This window comes from Manacus candei, unplaced genomic scaffold (assembly GCF_025592945.1).
Source record: "Manacus candei isolate 608988 ecotype Guabito, Panama unplaced genomic scaffold, ASM2559294v1 h1tg000014l, whole genome shotgun sequence".
In the NCBI taxonomy this organism is placed as follows: domain Eukaryota; kingdom Metazoa; phylum Chordata; class Aves; order Passeriformes; family Pipridae; genus Manacus; species Manacus candei.
Genome location: NW_026138062.1, coordinates 62,857,988 through 62,875,791, shown reverse-complemented (window position 1 = coordinate 62,875,791; position 17,804 = coordinate 62,857,988). Strand labels below are relative to the sequence as shown.

At 37.7% G+C, this 17,804-nt stretch overlaps 1 protein-coding gene across 3 annotated transcripts in view; it reads right to left on the bottom strand.

Annotated features, from left to right (window-relative positions):
- ALCAM (activated leukocyte cell adhesion molecule) overlaps positions 1 to 17,804 on the bottom strand; it is a 117,541-nt gene that overhangs the window by 11,973 nt on the left and 87,764 nt on the right. For all 3 annotated transcript variants that reach the window (XM_051780992.1, XM_051780994.1, XM_051780993.1), the window contains exons 4-12: positions 16,030 to 16,094; positions 15,538 to 15,625; positions 14,510 to 14,692; positions 10,585 to 10,712; positions 8,777 to 8,906; positions 2,893 to 3,005; positions 1,942 to 2,077; positions 1,729 to 1,866; positions 143 to 271 (exon numbers count right to left, since the gene is read on the bottom strand). In XM_051780992.1, the coding sequence (XP_051636952.1) occupies positions 143 to 271; positions 1,729 to 1,866; positions 1,942 to 2,077; positions 2,893 to 3,005; positions 8,777 to 8,906; positions 10,585 to 10,712; positions 14,510 to 14,692; positions 15,538 to 15,625; positions 16,030 to 16,094 (1,110 nt within the window). The remainder of the gene's footprint in view (positions 1 to 142; positions 272 to 1,728; positions 1,867 to 1,941; positions 2,078 to 2,892; positions 3,006 to 8,776; positions 8,907 to 10,584; positions 10,713 to 14,509; positions 14,693 to 15,537; positions 15,626 to 16,029; positions 16,095 to 17,804) is intronic.

Here is a 17,804-nt window from a genome sequence, read left to right as displayed (position 1 = left end):
TTGCTTGACTTAAGACAAAAAGGTTAAATATCTTAGTATCAACATTACTAAGCAGACCTACTCTTCATTTGAGTGAGATGTGTGGGTACTTTATGAGAAACTATAACTTTAAGGAAATGATCTTTATTTATAGGACACTCACTAGCAGAGACATTCATGGAGGTCACAGTCCTTTCTAGCTCATTTTCTGCAATGCAAGTTAAAGTCACATTTTCCTCAGGAGCAATTATAATTTTACTGGCAAATTTCCCATTAACATATTTTGTTTCCTCTGTCTGAAAAAGTAAAAAATGAAGATTAGTATCCTTTAAGAAAGCAAAAAACAATACATGCACTACCTGTATTACACATTGAAAATATTCAGAGGGAAATGTCTTTCAACAAATACTTCACTTTTTCCAAACAATTGAAATATGCATTATTTTATTAAATGGTAATGTGAATATTTGAAAGAAAACAATTTGGCAACATATCTAGTTATAGATAGTATAGTGTGCACTGGAAATCAATGATAAAGAGGCTTTTTTAAAGAAAGGTAACCACATTCTGTATTTGCTTTTCTTTCAACTATTCAAAAAATATTCCAAGTGATAAAATTCTTCAAGAAAAACCCAAACTTCTAAGCTATCCTTTCTTTCCATCTTGCTATTTTTCATTTATATCTTTATAAGGAAAAGAATTGTTCTAAGTTTTCCACTTTTCAGCTTTCCAAGTTGTTTCCACACTAAGCATTATTTTGCCAAGCTACGTGTATTTAGCAGCACCTGTAGTATCTGTACTGTAATAGTGATGTGTTGTTCCTTAAATTTGCTGTACATCATTCTTGGATTAATGCAACATCCAGAGAAAATTATTTTCAATCATTTGTATAGCTTCACGACAAATCCTGCCCTATAGCTTCAAGTAAATGGACACATTTTGACAGCTATACATAATTTCTGTAGGCTTAAAGCAAAACCTATTTGAAAATATATGAGATTTCATTTGAAAATGAAATCTACAGGAGCACTGTGCATTGTACTTCCAGTCACTGAATGTCTGTAGAGAGGTCTCATTTATTCTTCCTGCTAAGGCAAAACGTAGCAATGCTTTGCATGGGATGCGGTAATCAATACCAAAATACTTCAGTTTGGTTGTTTTCCAGGTATTTTCCCTGCTATATATGGGTACTTCTTATTTATCCCTCAGGATGAATGCATTACCCTTCTGTTTCCAGTGAGAAACAACAGGCATAACCATACAAAAGCAACTATAAAAATTAGGATAAAAGCTGCAAACCCCATAAGGAACGATATTGAATGTAATTTCTGACTCATACATGGCACATTTCATTGCATTTCACCCAGTTAATGCCTACAGGAAGTACCCATTTGCTTTCTAATATAAGTTCTGTAGTTCCACTAATATTTGCAAAGTCTTTATGCAATGGCAAAATCAGCACATTAGACTAAGTACCTTCACTTAAAAAAAATGCATATTTCATTTGTAACCTTTTCCTTCCAGTTTTGGCTTGTAGCCAGTGAATCTCCTTTGCCTCTTCACCTGCTCTATTCAAAAAACCTTTATCATAAAAAAATCATCCTTGTAAGGAACATGTAGCTACAGCTACCACTTAACCTTCCCTTAGATAAATGAAAGAGACTTATTTTCTTCAATCTCGCTACCTTGATGTTCCTTGATTTTAATTTGCACACTATCTTTTGGTGAATAAAGTAATAAGAAAGATACTTGCTTTATTTATGATGCTTCCAGTACCAGTAACTGTCCACTGCACTGCTGGTTTGGGGAAACCTTCCACATGGCAGATAATTGTTTTAGACATTTTATTTGTGTTGGTTTTCTTCGTCATTTTGATTTGAGGTTTTCCTACAAGAACAATATTACAGTTAATCATTTTGTTTAAAAAGAACAATTAATCATCATAACTATCTGCTCACTTACCTTCCACAATAAGTTTAAGTGTCTGTCTTTTCCTTAATCCTTCGACCTCCTGTAGAGTAGTTTCGCAGACGTAGTTTCCAGCATCTTGATACTGAAGACTTGAAAATGATGGACTTGTTTGCATTCTGGTATTGTCCTGATAAAGTAAGGAGTTAGAAGTGACAGAGATTAACTCACGATACATTAATCCCTAAATTAAAAATATGACTACTTTCAACAGAAGTTTTTGCATGCTTTGGCAAATTGGAGCTTTACTCTTAAGGTGTTTCCCCATTAATAATTATATTTCAATATACAGCATGAAAAGTGGAAACTACTGGAGATTTATTCAAGTCACCTCCCTTCTTCTTGAACAACTTTGCTTTCAAAAGAAGGGCAGAGTTACCAGCTCTGAGCTTTCCTAGTAGATTAGCCAAAACCACTACTGGTACAAACTGTTTGAAATGCAAGCAACTCCACTCCGGGCCAGGCTTCTGAGATCAACATATGCTCATAAACAACCATCAGACATCATTATTTTAAGTTTCCAGCACTGCAGATTTGGTACCAGCCACTCAACACCTAGTGCTAACATCTGATCTCTCAGCCTGCTTTGTCCTTTTATTATGTTTATTGGAAACAAGATCAAGCTTGACTCCGAGAAAACAATGCACCAATCCCTGATTCTCAAAGGGCCTTCTGAAGTCTATTTCAAAAAAGTTATGTTTGTGTTACAGTATGCATTACTTCTTTATATTTGAAAACTGAACTGATAATTACAATAACTGATTTTCAGTCATCACTGTGAGTGAGTAACTCTCATTTTAGCCATATGCATAAGACCCATTTTAACAATATTCTTTAAAAAGCCCAATGAACAACTTCCTTCCTTCCTTTCAAAACACTGAAGTAGCAGCAATAATATGAAGAGGTGAATACTCAGATGAAGCATGAAGTAGATGAATTACTGACCTTTATCCAAAACACAGTTGCATTTCTACTAGAAGAAATTGTGCATGACACAGGCAGGGCCTCTCCAATCTGTTTTGTGACTTCTCCGCTAGGAGTAAGCTGCAAATCCAAATCTGGGATAGAAAGAACATTTGTCAAAAGTTAATCTCGGAAAGCCTGGCCCATTTCAAAGGCTTACCAAGAAAAGAAAATGTGACTAATTGCACTCATTAAATTCAAGATTTCACTTCTTCAATAAAATCTAAGTCAATTTTACAAGTAAGGGAGATGAGAGAATTATTCTAAAATAGGCATTGCAGAACATTCATATTTTTGCTGTAATTATAGGCTAAAAGGAAAAGCAAAACCTCACTAATCACTAGACAAATGGATACATTTTTTCACCTTGTACTGCTGAAAGAATGATAAAATAGGCACAAGAAGCTGAAGAAGTACTTCACACAGCAGTATGTGCATCTTGGAAGGGGAAGCACAGACTCCTGTGAGGGTAGCTTGGTATGGGGCCAGGTGGAAATACATCTTCAGGGGAGAACTCGTGCAGGTGGGGACAGGTTAACCTAAATAGTAAGTGTCAAGAAAAAGACAGGAGGACAAGGGGTAATTTCCTTTAATCTGATAAAACAAGATTATTTTTATCCTCAGAATCTGGAGGGGATGACAGTGGTCAAACAGAGGGTGCATGAGACATGATACTGACTGAAGTGAGAAATCTGAATTATAGGTTTGGGGGGCTGTACATGAGGCCCCTTGATTTATTTGTTCTCATTTGTAACTTAAAATGCTATTTTTGTGTAACTCAAAAGAGTCCAAGCTCTGCCTGACATGTTTAAGCTCCAGGGAAATTGCAGTCATGGATAGCTGTGTTTGACATAAGGCATGGTGAGAGCCAGTAACAGACACGTCACGAAACACTGCTCTAGGTTTTTTCTTAGTATAAGGAGTTGGTGGGCTGGCAATGTTGGTGGTATTTTTTGTTTGGTTGGTTGTTTTGTTTTTTGTCTGTTTTTTTTTTTTTTTAAAGAAAATCACAAACTGAAAAAAAAGAAAGGTTTGCCAAGCTAAATCTCTGTTTTGCTTCCCCTCTCACAGTGCCTTGCTTGAAAGACAAGTTGCCTGGTCAAATGACTATCACAGATGAGTGCACATACACACAGACACATACATGTGCAGTCTCAAATGCACACATGACTTCATCACAAATAGAGAATTTGCTGAAAAAGGATTGCAAAGCATCCTTTCGGTTTTTAAGCAGAGTTGAAAAAAAGCTGCAGACAAAAATCACAGTTGCTACAGGAAAGTGAGTTTTCCATAACAAAACACTGAACTTCACTACTGGCTTCATTCAGTGGTTGCCCTGGGAACACCACTGTAATTAAAGGTAGAACTTGAGGGAACAACAAGGGTTCATCCTGTACTACTAGTCCGTATTATTATTTTTGTTACGAGCCTTATGTCTAGTCCAAGGGGCCACAGGAACTGTACGTTCATCTGCAAATGAATCAAAGATCTTGATGGAGAGATAAAATGGCATCTTGTTTCTTGTATTCCTATGGGGATTTCTCCTTCTGCCTCCTGAAAGTAGTAAACGCAACCAAACTAATGTTACTGTGGCTTCCAGAAAACAAAAACAGAAACAAAGACAAGACTCATCCAGTGAGATAGTGTATAGATTCCAATGGTGTACGGGATGTGTTTCTTCTTGCTGTTACTCTTAAGCACATCTACCAAGGCAGAGGGGTTGTTGAAGAAAAAAGCTAAGATTTTTTTTTTTTCCCCCTCAAGGTGAATTTCCTTCAACATCTACTTAAACCCTTTGTTCTCTGAAGCAGGACAGCACTTCAAACCCGAGATCACCAAAGACCATACAGGAGGCATTCCTCTCACATACACCATAAGAAACAGAAACTCCTGAAATTTTTTGCCTTCATCTCAGGCAACACTGACACTGAGCCCAGAGCAATCCTTCAGCCCAGTGCTCCTCCAGGGTAGCATGCGTGTGCACCCCCAGCCTCTTTTTGCGGTATAACTGAGAGTACAGTCCCTCTCACACAGCGGTCTTGGTTGCTAAAGAAGTTAGGAAAATTTACACTGTATGAGACGAACTCCATAGCTCAGAGCAGAATTTGCAAGGTGATTTATGAGGCAAGTACAGAATTAAGCTACTGTTTAACATAGGATCCCCTCTAGGAACTCTACATGAGCAATTTGATTTGGATTAATATTCTGCCAGTTTATCTGTAGGGCTCACAAAGAAATGTGATATAGATACTTTTACCTCTCTACTTTTATGCTCTATTAGTAAGTAATCTCTCCTTGGTACAGAAGTATGAGGAGAAAATATTTCTTGCATACATTAGACTGTCAAAATTAAATTTTTGTTTTCATTGAAAGAAAAACTTTTCTGCAAGAATTTTCTGTACATTTCCCGTTTGGCTTTGAAATGTTCTTCAGAAACAAGCTTCTCATCAGGCAGCATTTTCAATATATGCTCGCTCTTAATGTGGTCTCACTTGAAGTCTTGCATTGATTTCAGTGCTGCCTTTGCATACCAAGTAGTGCAGGGAAGAGACATATAGTGCATTCTGCACATGTTACCACATCATGTGAGAGAGATATGGAATTAATGTGGGGAAGATTGGAGCATACGTTTCAGTTTTGAAACTCTGTGGCACATACAGGACAGACTCCCAGCATTTAACAGAGACTTCTGATGGAATACTGTGCTACAGCTGGGAAAACTATGCACAACACTTCCCTGTTGTCTGAACTCCATAAATATACTAGCAGAAAACCAGAAACTTCTCCTAGTATACTGAGAATCGATTTTTCCACGTAACATTCAAAAGGTGATTTTCCCCTGTATTTTCAATGACTTTACTGAAAGAAGAGACAAGACAAGACAAGGCTATAAAAATATCTATAGAGAAACATAAATGTTAAATTTCTAAACCCTTTAATTTACTGGAAGGTTTGCAAAACTATTTCCCCAGAAAACACATTTTAGCAGAAAGGAAAGTATCACAAAGAAGAAGTTCCACAGACCTATCTACTCCATACTGAGTCCTACATGCAGAAACAATTAGAGAATCATAGAATGGTTTAGGCTGGAAAGGACCTAAAAGGTCATCTACATCCAGTCCCCCTGCCATGGGCAGGGACATATCAACATTAGACCAAGTTGTTCAAATCCCCATAGCAATAGGTAATGAAAGGGGACTGTGGGCTGAAAGAGTTGCTTCTTTATAACTGAGGGAAGGTACACCTGTCCTCTATTGTTAGTTGCTTTCCTTGCCTCACACAGGGTGTGCTTCTCTATCTGTTTAAGTCGTTGCAAACACTTTTTGCCCTGGCCTGTTACTTCCTGGCCTCTGCCAGTTTTACTTATCTGATCCTGGATGAACTCATTCAAGGATCAGAGCCGGCAGAAAAATTACAACACAGTGTAAAAAACCCCAAACTCACAACATAAATCCCGTTCTGTTGCTCCCTCTCTTGAGGGACACATCATGCCAACTGCAAGCACTCAGTTCTGCTGGACTTTACACTGGGACCCGACTGCACAAAACCTGCTCTGAGGGACAAGAGCTTGAGTTGTCCAGTTTGTTCTTTATATTCTGTGGATAAGGTAAGAGAATCTTTCGGCCCCCCCTGCAATTTTCTTCATAAATAAAGTATTTCCCTAAACATTACGGGTAACTCAGATGCTTTACTGTAAATTTTCAACTTTCTGCGAGTCTTATAATTTATATTCACCTTGGAAAAAAAAGAGCTCAGTATTCAGCCAGAATATTTTCCTACAAAAATACTTGAGGGCTATGACAGGACAATGTTTTTTCATACCAGGAAGAAGCTTTCCCTACCTAGACACTGAAAGGAATCAGTGTAATTATAATGCTCAATAAAATCTGTTTGTGAAAAAACACTACATTGAAAATATAACGAATTACTATAAATAGTTTCCCAGATTAAAACCAAAATTATTATACTGCTGCCTTCTTGTTGTGTTCATGGTTTTGGGTTTCTTAAAAAGAAAATAAAAAAGCTAAAATGCTGAGATTGGATGTGAGGAAATGGAAAGCCCTGACTCCTAATCAAGGCTTTTTCAGGTGCAACAGCATAGACAGAAATATTCATCTATATGTGGAAAGGTAAGCAATAAAGCAAAAGAGGGAGAAAAAGTAGGATTTGATAGGCATTAGTAAGTATTATTTGAAGGAGGAAAAAATGTGCTGCAGAAATGCTTTAGACCAGCATAAGGCAAGACACCAAAATAGCTTAAAGACAGGGCATTGTCTGGATATTCAGGAATTACAGAACTATTCCAGGCCACTGTGCCTCAGTTAAACAACGGCTTTATTTTGGAAAAACAGAACATAACAAAATGAATCCTAAATGAAGAGAAGCAATAGGGTGCTAGAGTGTACCTATGAGTTCTGAGTAGCTGCACTAGCTGCCAACACTGGAAAGACTTGTGCCAAGAAAATACATGCTTCTCTGGCATACTAAAGCTCTTCCAACATGCAGAGAAAATAGAGAAAGGAAAACTGGCTTGTTATAAATCACCTGGAGCTGAGGAAGCCATTCTTTAGAATAACTATTTATCAAAGTATAAGTAGACACTTGGAGTAAAATAAAAGGGTCAGTTATACCAGAGCAAAAGACCAGCAATCTACTTTTGATATTGGGCAGTTAAGGCAGTAGTACAGGGCTCTTTTCAGATCTTACACACCCAACTCTTGGCAAAAAGGGGAAGGAGAAAAGGATGACAGTGGATGATCATATTAAAGGTAAAATATTCATTAAATGGAATAGTGTAATTATTCATGTACAGATATATTACTCTTGGGCACATGTTGTGACTCTGGGGGATGGTCCTCTGCAGGGCTAGGGGTTGGGCTCAATGATCCTTGTGGGTCCCTTCCAACTCAGCATATTCTGTGATTATGTGATATTATGCATGTATTGTAACTCTTTCAAGAAAAAAAAATTCAAAACCAAGTATACAAACATGAAATTTCTTTTTATGTAAAGCATAACTACTGCAGAAGCCTTTAAACTTCATTATCTATCAGATCCCTCTGAACCTGTCAACTACTAAAGGTATTTGTGCTACTGTGAAGACTACAAACCATCAGTGTTTTTAGGGAAAACCTACTACCACTAGCCTGAGTCTCATTTCACAGCCTGTGATAGCAGAGCACAGTTTGAAAGAGTTCCTGCTCTTGTTTTCTCACATAAAGAGATTAAAAGCAACCATTGCTTCAGTGGTTCAACCAGTTCAATGGCTGCTTTTGAAGTGTTGCTGATAGTATGAGTAAATACTCCAGTATCCAGCTAAAGAAAATTTACTGAGGTCTGTAGCTGTCATGATTCTGGGAAAAGTAAAAGAAGCAATTTTTCCTATGTGAACAAAATGACTTCCTAAGTCTCTTTTCTACACTCCTTACACGTTACCCTCATTGAGGTAAATACGAACTTGGCTATGAAGAATGACTTTCAGTGATATCACTGTGGATCAGCTTGGTGTTTGTGTGCATTCTAAGGCACAGCTGGAGGAAAATAATCTGCCACGTTTATGTTCACATGAGTGATATATAAAATACCAAAATTCTCCCTGTATGTGACAGTGCAATAATATCATATACTATACAGAAGTTACATAAAGTGAATTTGTATCTAGGCAAATGAATACAGAAAGTTAGGATTTTCAAACAGAAATACATTAGAATAAAGAAAAATGACCAGACACTACTTCAAACCAACTGCTTCACTCAGTTCTCCTGTAAGCAACTGAACTAATCTACCTAACTAAGCAAAGAGGGCATTCTGGAAGGTCCAAGATCAGTTTGTATCCTAGACAGGAATGCAAAATGCAATGACTTACAGTGCACAGTGATGGTGGTTGAATCCATCATGCTTTTGTCAGTCAGAGAGCATTTGTATTCTCCTGTTGCATTCCGCCTGACATCTGTCATTACGTAAGTATCTGAGCTCCTTATACCTTCTGTTTCTCCCTGCAGATGGAAAACAAAACATTTATTGTATATGGGTCTGCTAAAACCATTAATTTTTGTTGAGGATTTTTTATTATAAGAATGATGAAATACTCCAAAATACACACACTGAAGTGGAACTACCTGTTAAATATAGTAAGGTTTACTTCCTACATGACAACATAGCTGAAAAAACACCTACAAGCTTACTCTTGTAACTGAATGACTAAATCATTTGTAGAGGACATTAAAATACAAAATTTGAAAGTTTTGCAGAAAGATACAGTCTACGAATAAAAGTGTTGCAGAAATCAAAGCAGCAGAACATTTTGTGGTTTTAAATCTGATTCTGATATGATATATTCAGATGAGGAAAAATCATTAAGTGAACTGTACTGCATTACACACCTTGAATGGCCCAAGCAAACCTTGCTTTATCCACATCATGATATAGAGCCTGTTGGATATACAATACTTTCTATGCAGTTATCTACAGACACTGGTGTTTTGAATTAGTCAGCAAGTGCTGCTTTCTGGCTGTCCAGTTCCCCAGTTTCCCCCTGATTACAATGGACAGACAGATCAGCTTTAAAACAAGCACAGACTGATACCCTAATTCCTATCTCTGAATCCAGAAAAAGATTTATAATACCCATGAGTCTTGCAAAGAAATCACCAACTCCAGCTCTCCTTGAGAAAAAGGACTAGTATCGGGTACCAGGGAGAAGATAAGACAAACTTGGGTGTTTAGCTCACTGACTGTGATACTGGAGGAAGGAGAGATACCATTCACTTTCTTCCTGGCATTTAGTGAGTTCTTAGGATGACTAAGTGGCCGTTCTGAGATAAGAGGATTTCAGCTCCCAGTTTCCCTTGCTGCTCTTCAGCAACTCAAACATGCCAGGAGTCCAGAGTAGATGACAATTATGCTCAAATGGTGACATGTTGGTTTTGAAATACCTGAAAACATGCCACTTCTTTTGGCTTCTCTCAAGATCAGCTCTGCTCACTACTGCAGTAGGAACAAATAAGGGATATAATATAGGAGCAAGAAGCAGGACATGGGAAGCAGGGCCAGAAGTCTTGGAATATAAAGCCACATCTGTCTGTGGATTTCACCAATACTAAGAAGATTATTAGTAACAAAGCTTTTATTTTTCTCAGTCTGTGTCTTACACATTTGGCAGATTTGTTCTCCTGTGCTGTCACACACCTTAGTTTTTGTGATTTTATGCCACCAAACAATTCATTAACTGAAGAAAAGAAATTGCACAAAGATTCATCTATGAAAGTCCAAAAAATAGCTAAGGTAATTTCCTGTACTTTCACTGCTGGATTTTTGTTATGACAACAGATGAGATAGTTTTCTTCAAGATGCTAAACTGCTGTCATTAAAGCTGTTTATTAAAGTATATAATGATGGGAAATGAAGCCTTGTAATTTTTAGTAGGGTCTAACTTCTGAAAAATTCAGGTGGGCTGTGGGGAAGGAGCAACGTTTTTTCAAAAATATTTTGCCAACTGAGGTGAGGCGTTCTCAGAGTCTGATATAATGGCCAATGTCTGTCGTCAGTGTTTGTCGCATTGAATTCCTTCCTTCATTTGTTATAAAATCACATATACACTGACATGTAGCAATGTCTGTAGGAAGGGATGATACAGAATATTTCACTATGCACTGACAGCAAGGCAGGACTTACTGGAATGTAAAACAGGAACTCCTGTGGAGGAGGGTTGCCATTTCCTGAGCATTTCAGAGTGATGTTATCGCCTTCTTTAATGGTCCTACTTTGTGACAGCACTTGAATAGTCACCTTCTCTGTTGGATCTGTGAAAATAATGTACACATTTAATAGCTTCTGCATAATCCACCCAGCAAAACGATGCATATGATATTCATGGTCGAAGAGAACGCAATTTTATCATCCTGCAGGAGAAGATATTTGCATGTGTAGATCTTTTTATAAAAGAACTTGAAGTTAATCTTTCTGTATTTTTGCCGATTAAGTGCAAAGAAGTCATATGACATAAAATTCATTTTTCTTCACCAAAATACCTGTAACTGAAACAGCAATGATTACAACCATGTCATGTGCTTAAAAGCAAAAGAAGCCCTGATTAGTATGAACCACTTCATGGTGTGATTTCATTATGAGGGATTAACTTGTCCTCTGTGAAGTTCCCTGTTTGGAGGACTGCAGCAATCAGAAAAACAACTGAAGCTCTCAATGCCTTGTAATAGTACTAGATAATAGCCTTCTGGCATTAAAAAGAAAGAAATATGAACTAAGCGACTACGTGCAGACTATTCTATATGCTGATCACTACAGGCTTTCAGAAAGATGAATTTGGTGAACATAATAGGACCCTTAACATAGTCAACAGAACAGTAAATGTAACGTACTTCTGTCATGTTCAGTGAAGTTGAACTATAACTTATACTTTACTTTTGTAATTTTTTTTGAGGCAAAGATAGAGTATTTTTAACAGATGCTATTCTTTCTAAGTAGAGGCCTAAATATAATTTTTCTAAAACAAAGTAAAGTGAACAAAATTAAAGAAAACAATATGGGCAGATAACTCTCGCTGTGTTAATTTTAAAGCATAAATAAAATTCCATCAAAGATGCCAGTCTTGCATTAAGATACAGTACAGTGCACCTTATCAGACACTAAAAAAATCAACACAGCAGAGAAACCCTCGCCTGACAGGTGATTTTGTGTGTTTAGTGAAGCGTGTGCTCTACAGCCCTTCCAACCCTTAAGGCATTTATCATGTCTGTCTTCTGCTATGGGATTTCTCAATAACAGGAGCTGCATTTGATTGTGGCCTTTTGGGCTGAGAGCCCTAACAGAGCACAGCATTTCACCCCTCCTCACAGAAGGAGGGGTAGTTTGTTTCAACAAGCCACATCCTCCCTCCTTCAGATGCAACAGCCTCGGCTCCCTTCCACAGCCAAACAACCTTCCACCTCAGTACCTTCAGAGCTGAAGCACAACTTTGCCTGCTTAGAAAATGGAATTCCAACATTGCTGCTGGTATGGAATAGAACAGATGCAATGAAATAGCTGCCCAGGAATGACATGCACACCTCTTGGTGGCTGCTGGGCCAAAAAACTCAGTTTCAGGGGCTGTTACAAAACTTGTCCCTCCCTCAAGTTGGTGCTAAGGTGACCAAATGTGAAAAGTTATCATAAAGGATGTCTAGATATATCCTGGAACTGCTTAGGCTTTGTCTCAAGACTAAAAAGGGAGGATTATAAAGAGTAAGACATTAGAATTTAAATTTTGAACAGGTTTTCCCACAGAGACAAACAGCATTGGATTAAAAATGGATACAGTTAAACAAGAGTGACATTCTTGCAAACCACCAATCTTTTCTGTAGAAGGATCTTACACTTCTATCTACTGCAACCAACCAGGAGCAAATTTTTAATTTAGTTCTCCAAACTGGAAAAAAAAATCCACAGAAGTAAATACCAAAAGACTAATTAAACTGTTCTCTAAGGTGAAGAGGTCACTCTTCTGAGGAAGATGCAACCTGATGACAGAAAGAGAAGGTGCCCAGTGCAATGCTGAGTGCTGCTTGGCAGAGTAATGTGCTCTCCTGCTTTCACTAATATACAGGAGCAGCCTGGTGTATCTTGCCTCTCAGTGGCACATATCACTGATTGGCCCATTTTACCTACTGCTTCTGCAAACCCAAGATTCTGCTTTCTACAAAAGCAAAATTCTAGGAGCCAGCACCAAAAGGCAGTTATTTAGCAAATGAATGCTGCTATCCCAGACCTGCCACAGCCGCTGTGCAACTTCAAGGAAAATACCAACGCTGGAAGCTCTAATCTGTTATGGAAAGCAGTTTATTCATAACAAGACAGACACTTTAACAACAGGGCATGACTGGAAAGTCTGCCTGACAAACACTATCTTTTTACATGGATTAATGCTGAGCACAACCCAACATAACTGGAGCCTAGATAATTAGATACCTGAGATACTATCTAACTGCCCAGCTTCAAGAGTTCTCTTGTAGTACTCATGTTCCTTTTGGTAGCTTCCTTGCTGCAGCAGCAAACCAGAGCTGTTAACTGCTGCTGGCCGAGCTAAATTACCCTATTCCGAGTAGCATCCAACTCAGCAGGTGCTAATTCACTCTTCTTCTCATATTAAGTTACAGAGGCTGGCTGCTTCCAGGATGTCAACTAGCTATTAAACACTTGAGTACTAAAGTCTGCACTAACCCAAACCTAAAGATAAAATAAAAACCCAAACCAAACAGGAAAACATTTCTTAGATCTTGACTGAATAGGTATATCTTTAAAAACATCTTGTGTAGGCATGGTTTTAAGCATGCTCTCCACATTTATTTAGGATAAATGACTAAGTTGCAAGGAATGAACAGAAGGTCTTTATGATTTTGCTCTACTTGCTTTAGAGATGCAGAACATGATAGTTTTGCAGTTAATCTAAAAAAAAAAAAAAGGCTGAAAGACTTCCATTTCTTAAGAGTTGGAGTCTGCTAGTTTTTTTCATCTGCATTATATTTGACTCATTAAAAAATCACATTTATTGAGAAAGAAACTAATTAGGATCACTGAACTAAATTAAAAATAAAAAAAAATCAGACACATCATTATCATCAACTAACAGCAGTCACAAACTCATCTGTTGAAGCTTGGACATCTATTAACAAAGAATTTCATGAATTTATTTGAAGATGCATTTAAGTAGAATAAGGAACTAAAGTTATAGCAGATGAAAATACTCAGAAAATTGGGTAACCCATACTCTGAAGCCAAAGTTCATACTTGACGCCTCTTCACTACTGAAGGGTGTGCCAGCCTCCCACTACTCACTAATTAGCAGCACACTGGAGAAAATAATTAAATTGTGTGTTACCAGAGGAGGATTAGAAGAGCTAGTCTAGCAAACATTAAATCTTTAATACAGAGGGCACGTTATACATGGCCTGTGACTTTCCTGCAGGCGTGCAGCCTTTTTTTCCCCTTCATATCGGGCAGTTCTGACTTGCAACTGCAGGTAGCACATGCAGCACAGAAATCTGCAAGAGCCTCACCCTCAAACAGGTGAAGTACCCTAGTGCATGTAAGTGGTGGGGAAAGGAGGACAGGTTTACTCTACTTTTACTTTACAGTAAAACCAGAAAAATAAGAAATGCCTCTAGTTTTAAAGTGCTGGAATAGGCGTCTGCAGGTTTGATACATCTATGGTATTTCCATGGGTAACAATTACTAAAAACTGTATTATGCATTTACTGCATATTTCAGGGGTCACAGAGAGTCACTGTAATCAACCAGTATAACTTCTCTTAAAGTTCTCAAAAGCCCATTTCACTGTAACTGTTTATGGTTACTACTTTCCTCTTGTCAATGAAATGTTGATATTCAGTATTTCACTGTTAGCAAAAAAGAAATCTCACGTAAATCTCAAGATAATAATTACACAAACAATGTACTCAGACCTTCTTGATGCAAATCAACTTTGAAGAAACCATTTCAACAGCCAAGCAGTAATTGTCTCTGTAATTTTGTAAACCTCTTCTGATTGCTTTCCCCCACCCCGAGGTAGACTTCGTACAGCAGTAGATGCTTTTTAGTAACTTACAGTGAACATCAAAGACAATTGGTTCAGACTGTATTGTTTTCTGGCCAGATGGTCCATAATAAGTCACAATGCAAGAAAACTTGGCATCTGCATCTTCCTTTGTTGGCATGTACTGAAGAGATGATGTCATGGTGAAGAGTCCAGTTGATTTGTCCACAATCTTCTGCAAATTTATAACCACAACTGAAAAGAAAATAATGTTTCGGTGTCACACAGACAGAATTTGTAACCTTTTTCCTGTATTTTGTTTCCTGCTCTGTATTTGTGATCAGGCTAAAAACATGCAAGCAACATGGCACATTACAATGTTTTCCTCTAGTACTGCAAGTTATACCAGTTATACCAGGAATGTTTTATCAACAACATACTCGTAACATGCTGAACGTTTTAAATCACATCCAAACAAAAACTAATTGCCAACTGCTTTTTCTTTTTAAATACAAATCTCAGCTTAATTTGTAAGACTGAAAGAAGGCGTCAAAAATTATGTCAAAAAATGTAGGATCATATTTATATCTTAACCTTTTAAGCACTCTCTAGTTTATGGAAGATAAAATACTGTGGTCTGATCAGTCTGTCAAATTCAAAGTTGAAAAAAGAAAAAAAAAAAAAGCTGTTCTTAAATATCCTGGAAAATAAATACCTGTACAAGATGATGATCTACATGGTCCAAAACAGAGTATTGGATAGGTTTGAAACTGAGACAGTTAATATCTTATAGGAAGTTGGAAATTAGATACAGGTTTCTACTAGTTACATAGGCTCAAGAATAGCTTTGCAGTAGCATTAACAAAGATAACCCTCCTCCCCATGATGTGGTTTTAAAACTGGAACTGAAAGAGATTATATGACATAGCTTGAGTACTCAGAAAAGCCTAAATTTTCCTTCCAGCTAAATCTTTCCATATGAGCAGTTTTTCTCAAAGGAAGAATACATTACAATAAAGCAAAGCAACTCTTATAAACACAGTTCTTCACGCATACACCCGTCTGTGGATTCAGGGACACCGGCCGTTACCGAAACGTACCATCTTCCACGGGCTGCAAAATTCTCCCATTTTTGTACCACGTAACATTGCCTTCAGGATAACTATCTCTTGCAACACACTCCCCAAGCTGCAAAACAGACAGGAATTAGTCACTGTTTTTCTCCACTAGGTTTTAACATTTTTACTTATACTGCTTTGGGTAAAAATTTCTAGAAAGTTGAAATGTTCAACCACTTTTCTTAAATAGGACAAATCGAATCAGTGAGGCTGAGGTACAGTTTGGAAGAAGGAGGTGGGTCTAAGATCAGGATGGCCTGTTCACAGAATCAGGCAGGGATAAATACTACTGATAAATAATACTGTGGTGAGGGAACTGCTCTGTGCTCAACCTGGCTATAGGCTATGACCTTTCACAGGCAAGTGCGTGTGCATGCACACACACCCTCTCTGAGCCATCACCTCTCTCTGGACTGTAAAGAGACTTCAGGCAGCCATCAGGAACATAACTTTGAGGGAGAATGCTGCTCTTACCATTTGTAGCTTCTCTGTTTCTAAGAGGTCTGCTTGATGTAAGATTTCTGGTTGAGAGGGTTGTTCTAAAACATAAATAGGATAAAAGTACTGGTGAAGGGAGAACAAACAGCTGTTTGAAAAACACAAAATTACTAAAAGATATGTGGACTTTGTGACTAAAGAATAATCTGGTCTGATACAGTCTTAGCTACGTTTTCCCATTAAAAGAAGAAAAAGTGACGTACTTCTATCTCAATATTAGCAAATGGATTTAAAAGTATAAACTATCACTTTAAAATGTTTCATACTTCCCATAATGAATTCCATGTATTCTGATGATACATATTTTAGCCAGACAGACTAGTTCAGCACCCAGGAGGAGAGAACCTGATCCTATCTATAAATTTACATGATACACATGCTGGAGAACGAGCCAGTGGTACAGAAACTATAGCAACAAAAAAGTGGCTTTTCTGCAGATACTAGTGTAGCTGAGCTGTCACATTATAAAGGAACAAATTCAACCTAATCCTTCTCTAATGCTTATTTTTCCTAACTGGGATTATTACATTTAAGAAATTCAGATGACAGAGAGAAGTGTAATTATTTTAACTGATTCTGAGTTAGTTATGACTCTTAAAAAAAAAACCCAACTTTTTCTTCAGCGCCAATATATATTCTTATTTACTTTTATTATGGTAGATGGACCTCTTAGCTTGCCAAAGTGGAGGATCTATCAGTGTTTCCATCACAAAAGACTACTTTCTAGAGACTATACAACTTGTCCGTTACAATAGTTTGGCCTGAAGCCTGGAATGCAAATTTTTATCTCCAAAAGAGACAGTTTTACCCACAGTTTTAAAAGAAGAAGAGAAGAGTGGAGGGAAAAAAAATAAATCAATGTTTATACAGTTGAGGAAAGCCTCTACACTCCAGCTATACTGCTTAAATAAGCATACTTATTCTTAATGATGTCAGCTTACAAAACCCTTTTCCCAAATCAAGCTCTGTATGAAATGCTGTATGTATGTTAGTAATCCCAGAGCAAAGGGAACTTCACCACTATCTTGCCAAAATCTCTACACACACTGATGAAGCTACTAATGTGCAGGCATACTGCTCCTGCTGGCACAGAGATAGCAAATCTGTATGTTTTCACAATAATCCATTTTCTTTTTGTGCATCTGCGATTTGTGTGCACACAAGTGCACAGATATTCTTCACTTGGATGACTACACCAGGACAAAACAAAAACAGCTCAAAAGGAAAATGAAAGGTAATAAAAGCTATTCATCTGACATTTTCAAACAACTTTGCTTGTGGCAAAAAAACCCCTAAAACCAAACAAAAGAAACAGTCAAAGCTATACACTCAACCCATCATATTTTTTTTTCAGAGGGCTAATAGATTTTTTTAAGAGATATATGTATGTTTATTTCTCTTTTCTGTAAGAACCTGTCAAGAACAAAACATTTTCATGTCAATTCAAGCAAATATGGTTTTACGAGACCATTAACAGGCCTTCTGGTTCAGATTTTCAGATCCCATAAACAGCCTTGCAGTTGGCTGCTGTCACAGTCACCAGATGATCAAGCCATACACCTTCCCCCACCTGAGCCTTTCTTCCTTTCATCTCTCATCTCCCCCAGCACTTGTTTAAGAAGACCCTCTTTTTGGTGCTTCGGATGCTCCTGTCCCGCATGATCCTACCGAGGGAAAGGGAGGACCCCGTGCTCCATGGCCACTATGTGGAGCTCTCCCTGTTTTGAGTGCTCTGGTAACCGAGCAGATGC